A 10,597-nucleotide genomic window follows, 5' to 3' on the forward strand; every position below is an offset into this window, starting at 1 on the left:
AAGAAAAAGAAAAGGCAAATGAGTCTAGTTCAACAAATAAGAGAATGCATGATCAAAATCATGGTGAAACCTCTTCTTCAGGGATCCAAGATCATGAGAAGACAAAGAAATAAAATTTCTAAAAATTAGGGACCAGATTTCGTTGCCTATTTGTCTAAAAAATATCCACAAACTTATAGAGAAGCTATGGCTTCCACTAAGGCTCCTTTTTGGAAGGAAGAAATCAAAAGCGAAATGGAATCCATTATGCAAAATAATAAATGGGAATTGGTTGATCTACCACCAATAGTAAACCAATTGGCCATAAATGGATATTCAAAAAAGAAGCTATGGCTTCCACTAAGGCTCCTTTTTGGAAGGAAACAATTAAAAATGAAATGGAATCCATTATGCAAAATAATAAATGGGAATTGGAATGCATTAGTGCGAGTACTAAGATATTTGAAATCCACAATTGACTATGGATTGCATTATACTAAATATCCACTTGTGATTGAAGGATTTAGTGATTCCAATTGGATTTCTGATATTTCAGAAACTAAATCTACTACTAGATATGTATTAACCTTATAGGGTGCAGCAATATCATGGAAATCCTCTAAATAATCGTGTATAGCACGATCTACCATGGAGTCGGAATTTATTGCTTTGGAGTTAGCTATTGAAGAAGCTGAATGGCTTAAAACTTCCTAGAGGATATTCCGACGTGGCTTAAGCTTGTTACCAAAATCTGTATACATTGTGACAGCATGACAGCGGAAGCAAAAGCCAAAAGTCATGTATACAATGGAAAGTCTAGACCTATCAGGCGTAGGCATAATACTCTTAAGAAGTTGCTCTCTTATAGAATTATATCCATTGATTATGTAAAGTCAAAGGAAAATATAGTTGATCATTTGACAAAAGGCCTACCAAAAGAGCAAATATTAGTTACATCAAGGTGAATGAGTCTTAAGCCAATTCAATGAATCAAACTGGGCGGAAACCAAACTTAGTTGATTGGAGATCTCATGGTTTAAGTTCAATAGGCAAACTAGTTGTGTTTGATCCAATAGCTGAAGACACATCATACCCACTCCTATCACGAAGATATGTGTAGTCTGTTGATGTTAGAGGTTATGTTTTAAAACATTTAGTTATCGTTTGGTATGCAGACGGGACGGGACGGAAAGGAATGGGACGGGACGGGACGAGACAGGATGGGACAGAACGGAGATGGAGCAAAGATACCCTCGGATGGAAACAAAGAGTAAGAAGAAGGAGATGGAGAGGTTATAATTTTGTGTTCCACGGATGTGGAACGAGTCATTCCAGAGGGGTGAGACGGAACGAAATTTCACCCGAAATTCATCCCGTGGAACAGCGCGTTCCACCCGTTTTAGGCGCACCAAACATGGGATGGAACGCCTCGTCCCACTCCGTTCCGTCCCATCCCACGTACCAAACAGTACCTTAATGACGTTAATATCTTACTATGATAAGGAATGTGGCAGACCATTCTTAATTAATGTCACATATGTAGGAGTAAATGGGGTCACATTTATGAGAATTGAGATGGCTAAATTCTCTAAAGCTCCTATGAAAACTGGGATACATTCAGGACCAAAATGAACACAAATGTATGAATTGACGTGTGGCAGCTATGATACATGTGAGACATATTGTCTTGCTTTACTGCTGCGGTGAATAGTTCAAGATCTTCCACCAAGTAAACCCGATAAGTTATCACTAGAGTAAGTTCAAGTCCAAAAGACACTTCTCTCGATGCGTACTATATCTATTCTCTCTTTAGTAAGATAAGCAACCTTGCATTACATTTGCATTTAGATTTGCATTCAAATGTGGGGTGTTATTAGTGTTTGGATGAAATTTCAACTCAAATCTGGGGTATTGTTGGAATGTTTGAGTAGAAATTCTTACTTATTTTATATATCCCACGTTGATGAAGTAAAGGCTTCTCGTACACGTAATCATTAAAACCTGGTTTAATTCAGTCATATCATTTCCAAAAAGATAAGTCTGATGAGAAACGGTTTGTAACTGCTCACACCTATTGGCATTAGGTTCAACGTGTTTTATATAAACACACCATCGCATGACAGAAAAATAATCATCAACCCCAAACTTCCATACTTGTCTTCCTATTGAAAACCACATTGATTTTCGCCAGAAATCAAAGTCCCAGTGCTGGGATTTTGATTTAGACAATTGAACCTGGTGTAGCGGACACCTAATGAACTACAAACACTGAGTAGAGGCGAAAATTTGTTTCAAGGACATTGCAATCTGCAAGCAACTGTCTACTCAACGAGTTAGTGAATTCATATTGAGTTTATCATTATTCCTTGTTATTTGTCATTTGAATTCAGTTTGTGGATCTCATCTCTGTTAGAAAGGTGATACAAATGTAGTATGATAAATGTAATAAGAGTACTATTTTTTGTGACTAAAAAATAAACTGAAAATGAAATAATTATCAAATATTCCCGAAAAGTGATGAATTTTAGACCTAGGAATATTTTTGCATTTGTCCCATCCCAGACATGATAGTTTCTTTATGTTTACTCCCTCTTACAATGAAAAATCATCCTCCTCCACCTTTAATAAACCTTGAATTTTGAGAGTTATCTATTTCCAATCCAATCCTAAATACGAAAAGAGGTCTTTGGGTTTTACCTAAAAAGGTTTAGTGAGGTCACATTATTTTCTTGCAATCATATCTATACTACTACGGGAAAAAAATGAAACAATATATTTATAAGAAACTTTACGAGCTGAAAAATGTCAAATGGATGCTAGCTGTCTAAATACTATTGAATACTGAGGTTTTTCTTGTCCAACTTAACTTTTGAAGTGTTTGTATAGTTAGCAAGATTTTAGAAGATACTAGTGTCACGGGATGACTCTTTAAGCTTTCCGCCCGTGCGGCACTTAGACTTGAATACCTCGATGAACAAGCTAAGTAAGCCTTCGAAGCCTCGCTTCCCCGGATCGAATCACAAAGAAAGCTAAGATAGCTTGGAGAATGCTAAAATCACTTAGAAGATGGGAGAAAGGAAGTTTTGTATTGAAACTTAAGAGAACCTTACAATTGCTTACAATTCTTGGATGGTTTGGCCAAATGGCCTTACCTCCTATTTATAGGCCTAAGTCACCTCCTCAATTGAGGGTTCTAGAATCCCCTACTTACATCCAAAAATATCTAGCATAGTTCTAGATACAACTTGCCTAATCTAGATTATTCTAGGTGAGGCTTAAATATGTACACTTGTGTGGAATGTTCCGGAATGCCCTAGATTATCTTGAATGCTCCGCCACGTTCTTGATTTCTCCGGGACGTTCCAGAAGCTTCCATGAAGACATGGCTTCATGGGCTTAGATATATGATGTCTTGGGCATTTTCTTTGTTTTTAACATGCGGCCCGTGACATCCTCCCCCACTTAAGCCGTCGACGTCCTCGTCGACACTTGCCTCTCGAATGTCTGAATCAAGTCCTTATATTGCCATAAGGACGTCTCCTTCTCCCAGGTTGCTTCGGAGTATGGTAGCCCCTTCCATTTGACAAAGTACTCCACATGCTTTGGTTGTCTTGGTCGCACCACGACACGCTTGGCTTCAATGCTCTCCACTTCTTTGTCAAATGCCTCCGTCATCAAAGGGGGTGCTCGATGAGACTCACCTCGGCTTGGTTCCTCATCGTCTGCATGATAAGGCTTCAAGTTGCTCACATGGAACACCGGGTGAAACTTGAGGCGGGGTGGGAGTTCCACAACATACGCGGCTTTGCCAACCTTCTTGATGATAGGGAATGGTCCCTCATATTTCCGCAACAAGCTCTTGTGCAAGCCACGAGTACTCTTGTGCTGAGACGCATTGAGCTTCACAAAGACTTGGTCGCCAGTTTGGAACTCCACATTCCTTTGCTTGCAATCCGCCCATTTCTTCATCTTCTTTGAAGCCTTCTCCAAATGAGCTCGAGCAAGTTCGTGGGCTAATTGCCACTCCTTAGCGGTTTTGAAAGTGGCTGGACTATTCCCCGTGTAGCCAGTCACGACCGTGTTCGGGGTCAAGGGTTGTTGCCCTATAGCCAACTCGAACGGACTTTTCCCCGTCGACTCCGAACGTTGCAAGTTATAAGAGAATTGGGCAACATCAAGTAACTTAGCCTAATCTCGTTGATTGGCACTAACATAGTGCCGCAAATAAGTCTCCAACAATGCATTAACCCGCTCCGTTTGTCCATCAGTTTGGGGATGAAAAGCTGTGGAGAAGTCTAACTTTGAGCCAAGTAGCTTGAAGAGCTCATTCCAAAATCTACCTGTGAAGCGAGCATCTGGATCGCTGACTATGCTCCTCGGAACACCCCAATACTTCACCACGTGCTTTAGAAACAAACGTGCAGCTACTTCGGCTGTACACTCCACGGGTGCGGGTATGAAAGTGGCATACTTGGTGAATCTATCGACCACGACGAAGATAGATCCACATCCATCAGACTTGGGCAAATGTGTGATGAAATCCATGGTCAAACACTCCCATGGTCTTGATGGGGTGGGAAGTGGTTCCAACAGTCCTCCCGGTTGCTTTTGTTCCACTTTGTCTTGTTGGCACACAAGACAAGTCTTTACGTATGAATCTACATCATCTCGCATTTGTGGCCAATAATAAGCATCATTCACCAAAGCCAACGTGCGGTGAGTGCCAGGATGTCCTGCCCACATTGAGTCATGGCACTCCTTAAGGATTTCTTTCCTTAAGCTTCCCCATTTTGGGACATAGATCCACTTGCCCTTGGTGTATAGCAAGCCGTCCTCAAGCCAAAACCTTCTTGTCTTCCCATCCTTGACAAACTCCACAATGTTCTTGGCTTGGACGTCATGTGATAAACCTTCTCGGACACGGCCCAATAGATGGCTTTGCGGCTTGAGTACCGTAGCCATTAACTCTACTCGTCTACTTAGAGCATCGGCCACCACGTTCTCCTTTCCTTGCTTGTACTCTAGCTTGTAATCAAACTCCGCTAAGAACTCTTGCCACCTTGCTTGCTTAGGTGTGAGCTTTTGTTGGGTTTGAAAGTAGCTAGTGGCAACGTTGTCTGTCTTGATGATGAATGGGGTACCAAGCAAGTAATGCCTCCAAACTCTAAGGCAATGGACGATGGCGGTCATCTCCTTTTCAAGGGTCGTGTACCTCTTCTCGGCATTGTTTAGCTTGCGACTTTCATAGGCTATCGGATGTCCCTCTTGCATCAACACTCCTCCTATGGCAAAGTCGGAAGTATCAGTGTGCAACTCGAATGGCTTACTAAGGTCGGGCAACCTTAGTACAGGCTCCTCCATTAGGGCCTTATTCAACCTCTCAAAGGCCTCTTGACACCGGTCCGTCCATTCCCATGCCTTGTTCTTCTTAAGAAGGTCTGTTAAGGGTGCCGCTATGGCTAAATACCCTTTTATGAATCTCCGATAGTAATTGGCTAGCCCCAGAAAGGATCGTAGTGTTGGTACCTTGGTCGACGGTTCCCACTCTTGAATGGCCTTGATCTTGCCATTTTCCATCATAAGTTTCCCCTCCTTTATCTTGTGGCCAAGAAATTCTACTTCTTTTGTGGCAAAGGAGCATTTCTCCTTCTTGACATAGAGTTCATGCTCCCGAAGGGTCTTGAACACTATGCGCAAGTGCTTGACGTGCTCCTTCAATGTTTTGCTATAGACAACGATATCATCAATGTAAACCACGACAAACTTGTCAAGATAAGGATGAAATACCTTGTTCATCAATGTGCAGAATGTTGCGGGGGCATTGGTCAGACCAAATGGCATGACTTTATATTTGAACGATCCATATCTGGTCACCATCGCCGTCTTCGATTCGTCTCCAGGGGCTATCCTCACTTGGTAGTATCCCGATCGAAGATCTAACTTTGTGAAGTACCTTGCTTCACCAAGTTGATCGAATAAGTCGGCGATCAACGGAAGTGGGTACTTGTTCTTGATGGTAATCTTGTTCAATGCTCTATAGTCGATGCACAACCTTAGGCTACCTTCTTTCTTGTGTTGGAACAAAATGGGTGCACCATATGGGGACTTGAAGGGTTGGATGTAGCCAGCATCAAGTAGCTCGTTGAGTTGCTTCCTCAATTCCTCCAACTCGGGTGGCGACATCCTATAAGGTGATTTGGAGGGAGGCTTAGCACCAGGCTCCAACTCAATCGCATGGTCGACCTCTCTCCTTGGTGGCAACTTCTTTGGCAGTTCCTTAGGCATCACGTCCGCAAACTCCACAAGGACGTCTTCCACTTGTTTCGGCAAAGGCCCGTGCTTCTCATCCCCTTCATTCAACATTAGGGTTGCAAGAAATGTGGCCTCGCCTTTCTTCCAAGACTTGGCAAATTGAATTGCCGACAAGTGCTGGGTACACTTCTTGGCTTGCCTTTCCAATGGCACCAGGCAAGGTTGTCTTCCGTCGGCCAGGATACAGAAAATATTGTAGAAGGGAATGGGAAAGGCTCGTACCTTGTCCATGAACTCTAACCCAATGACTACGCCATAGTCGTCCATCTTGACTACGGTGAAGTCGATCTTTCCCTTCCATGTGCCAATGTCTACTTGTACATTGCGCGCAACTCCAACAATGGGGGTGGCAACGGAATTTACCGTCTTCACGCTACCAGGCTCCTTTGTGACTCGGAGGCCAAGCCTTGTGGCTTCCTCCGACGTCATGAAGTTGTGTGTTGCTCCCGTGTCCACCAACACACGCGTCGTCTTGTCACCAGTCTTGACGTCGACGAACAATGATCCTCCCCCAACTTGAACTTTAGGTTGTGGGAGGGTTGTCTGGATGGCATTCAGTAGACGGATGCATCCCATCGTTGCATCGTTACTCTCCTCGGCCTTGTCCTCCTTGAAGGCCATGGCCTTAAGGGCCTTCTTTTGTGGGCAATCTCGCATCATGTGAGGGCCGTCGCATAGGTAACAAGTGGGTTGCCAAGATTTACCCTTGCCTTTGTCATGCTTATCGGCTTTCTTCTCTTTCGGTTTGCTTGTCTCGGCCTTATCCTTCGGCTTATGTTCTCCCCCACTTCTCTCATGGTTACCCCTCTTCCCCGTGGACTTGGAATCACCTTGGTGGCTTGATTTAAACTCAATCAAGGATTCGGCGGCAGCAATGGCATCATACAATGTTTGCACGTGTCTCCTTTGTAGTTCGAGTTTTGCCCAATTTTTCAGTCCACTCATGAAGTACATGAGCTTGTCTTCCTCTAACATGTTGGGCACCTCGAATAACAAGCTCACGAAGGCGTTCACATAGTCTTTGACGCTCCCCGTTTGCTTAAGCCACCTTAGTTTCTCCTTGGCTTCGTACTTGGCATTTTGGGGATAGAAGTGCAACATAAGATCTTTCTTAAATTCATCCCAAGTGGTGAGGGAGAACGTACCTTGCTCAATCTCCATGCTTCGGCGACGCCACCACATAAGGGCATTGTCAGCTAAGAACATGGTTGCCGTTGAGATTTTGGACTCGTCATCTTCAAGCTTCAGGTACTTGAAGTATCGCTCCACGTTCCACACGAATGTGTCGAGCTCATTTGCTTCCCTCTTCCCATTATAGGATTTGGGTTTAAAGGAGTCGATTACCTTGGAGTCCAACGCCTTGATTTCCTTCGACCCTTGCACGAATTGCTTGACGACTGCTTCTTTACAAAACGCCACATCTCCCTTAAGTTCCCTTGTGTCCTTTATCTCTTCTTGAAGTGCCACAAACCTTGCCTCTATGTTGTCAAGGTGAACCTGGACTTCCCTCCGCATCTTGTCTGCCATGGTGTTGAGAGCGCCAAGGAGCTCATCTCGTAGCCCTTCCACCAAGCCACGCAGTTCATCCTTACCATTGTCCACCATGGTTTGGATTTCCTCCTTGTCGACAACGTCCTCATCAAGTCGAGTATCGAACTCGAGTATGGTTCGTTCCACCTTCTCGAGTCGCTCTTCCATGGTCTCCATCGATGCTTGCAAGTCCTTTAACTTTGGCTTGCTCTTGGCAACATCTTGGACCTCGGCAGTACGCTCCCTTAGATCGGAGACTCCGGACACCATCTCTACACTTGCCATATCCTACTTTCCTTCAAGTGATTCACGAGCTAGGCTCTGATACCAGCTGTCACGGGATGACTCTTTAAGCCTTCCGCCCGTGCGGCACTTAGACTTGAATACCTCGATGAACAAGCTAAGTAAGCCTTCGAAGCCTCGCTTCCCCGGATCGAATCACAAAGAAAGCTAAGATAGCTTGGAGAATGCTAAAATCACTTAGAAGATGGGAGAAAGGAAGTTTTGTATTGAAACTTAAGAGAACCTTACAATTGCTTACAATTCTTGGATGGTTTGGCCAAATGGCCTTACCTCCTATTTATAGGCCTAAGTCACCTCCTCAATTGAGGGTTCTAGAATCCCCTACTTACATCCAAAAATATCTAGCATAGTTCTAGATACAACTTGCCTAATCTAGATTATTCTAGGTGAGGCTTAAATATGTACACTTGTGTGGAATGTTCCGGAATGCCCTAGATTATCTTGAATGCTCCGCCACGTTCTTGATTTCTCCGGGACGTTCCAGAAGCTTCCATGAAGACATGGCTTCATGGGCTTAGATATATGATGTCTTGGGCATTTTCTTTGTTTTTAACATGCGGCCCGTGACACTAGGCACTAGTCGGACGACGGACTGAGGCCTAACGTCTACGCTAGGTCTAGGTGGCTAGGCGGGAGCCTAAGAAGATTAAGCTGATTTAAGTAAATCTATTATATATTGTATAATAAGTGTCTGCTTATACTTAAAAAATATATAATTTCATCATAAACTGCAAAATAAAATGATATATATATATATATATATTATAAAGTATTGAAATATAATGAAAACATGAGAAACAAGCATATAATGTGTTTTCATAAGTATTCAATAAGTCTCTTACAATTGCTGTTAAAAAAATAAACTCTTACAATTTATTAAAAAAAAACATGCAAAATCAAAGTTATCTATTTTTTGTCTAAATAAGCCGTGACTTAGGCAGGTCTAGACGGATTAGGCGGGCGCCTAAGTAAGTCTAGACGCCCTTTGTTAATTTTCAACACCTAGAGATTAACCAGGGTTGTGGCCAACTGCCTATCGCCTAGGCGGGGATTTTTATCACAATGATAGTTAGTTAGAGAAGTTACCGTAAATTACTATTATTGGTGGGGTTCAATTGTACCAATTTGTGTTGCTCTTGTGAGCATAAAATTTACTAGGAAGTACCATTATCTATTCTAAAGTCTGAAGGGGATTGGCTGTAGCTTAGCTACAGTCACAATTTCGCCCTTCAATTTCACTTTATTTACAAGAAGCCATTAAATTGGGGCTGAAATTGCGGGTGGGTTGTTTTGGGCCGCCCATTATGTGTTCCCTGGGCTTAAATTTTTAGTTAGCAAAGGCCCAACCCGTTAGGTTGCTTTCGATCTCGTCAAGGAGATCGTGCGAAGAGGCAGAGGGTGACATCGAGTTTAGGGTTTGCACAGTAAGAGGCAAGAGGGTTGATGGGAAGGGTAGGAGCTAGAGAGGGGGTGGGTGCTTTCCACTGACGTTGGTTGCAAAGAGAGAGATATCGGGTATGACAATTGAATCCCAGTGTAGTGTAGGAAGATCCTTCATGGCAATTGGCAATTGACAATTGAATCCTCCGAATAGTAACTGTCTTTAATCAATAATAATTGTCTTTTGCACCTTCATCCTTAAATTAAATAGTCATAGCAATAGGCAATAAAATGTTAATATTTTTTATTTTATAAAATAATAAAAAAATAATTTTATTTGTAATTTCGGATAAGATTTTTAACTGGCCTCATTACTTTACGTGTCATTATTCGAAAGTACATTTTTTGTGATTGATTTTTATCCAATTCTATAGCTCCACATGTCGTTACCTTTTTAGAATCATTGAAAATATTGAAATGTAGTGTAAAGTGCAAGAAAATGGTAAGGTGTTAATAAAAAAAACATTATAATTTTTTTTTAATTTTTTCGGATTTTTAATTAGTTTTAAAAAAAATTAATAACTTAATTAATCTGGACCATTGAAATACAAAATTTTGAAATCCAACAGTCCAACATGAGTCATGTGTGGCCCACCCAAACATTTTTTTTATTCTTTTTCTTTTTCTAAAAAAAATTTAAAGCTGAAAAACTGAACCGTTGATCTGGAAATCAAATGGTCCAGATTCAAAGTGACTGAGTGGGGCTGACACGCGAGCTCCATCGTCTAAAAATCTACCCGAGACGCGCCCACATGCCTGACACAAAAATTTTTATAACGTGGCTGACGTCAGCCTTGCATCACTCCATCTCAGACACTCAGGCCTTGGACTCCCACTTGCCCTCTCCCATAGACCTAGCATTCGTGTCGTGTTTTCCGTGTTCGTGTCGTTTTCGTGTCATACCCGATATCTTAACGGGTCGTGTCGTATAACACCCGTTAAAATAAACGAGTAAAATGATCCGATCTGAAATCGACCCGATAATATTAACAGGTAATATGACTCGACCCGTTACCCGTTAAGGAAAATATAT

The 10,597-nt window shown here is 42.3% G+C and overlaps 1 protein-coding gene across 1 annotated transcript; it reads right to left on the reverse strand.

Moving 5' to 3' along the window:
* Positions 1–5,351: 5,351 nt before the first annotated feature.
* LOC126617038 (uncharacterized) lies at positions 5,352–8,106 on the reverse strand. The gene is made up of 2 exons (XM_050285114.1): positions 5,506–8,106; positions 5,352–5,417 (listed from the first exon to the last, which is right to left on the reverse strand). Exons 1-2 carry the CDS (start codon positions 8,104–8,106, stop codon positions 5,352–5,354), a joined length of 2,667 nt encoding a protein of 888 aa, XP_050141071.1.
* Between the last annotated feature and the right edge of the window lie 2,491 nt (positions 8,107–10,597).

The sequence above is a fragment of the Malus sylvestris genome, chromosome 3 (assembly GCF_916048215.2).
Source record: "Malus sylvestris chromosome 3, drMalSylv7.2, whole genome shotgun sequence".
Taxonomy (NCBI): Eukaryota; Viridiplantae; Streptophyta; class Magnoliopsida; order Rosales; family Rosaceae; genus Malus; species Malus sylvestris.

Bases quoted from the DNA above. Each gene is read 5' to 3' on its own strand.
- LOC126617038 (XM_050285114.1), bottom strand. From the start codon at position 8,106: ATGGCAAGTGTAGAGATGGTGTCCGGAGTCTCCGATCTAAGGGAGCGT. The intron at 5,418-5,505 runs GTACCAACACTA...CACCCTTAACAG, and splicing joins AGTGGGAACCGTCGACCAAG to ACCTTCTTAAGAAGAACAAG.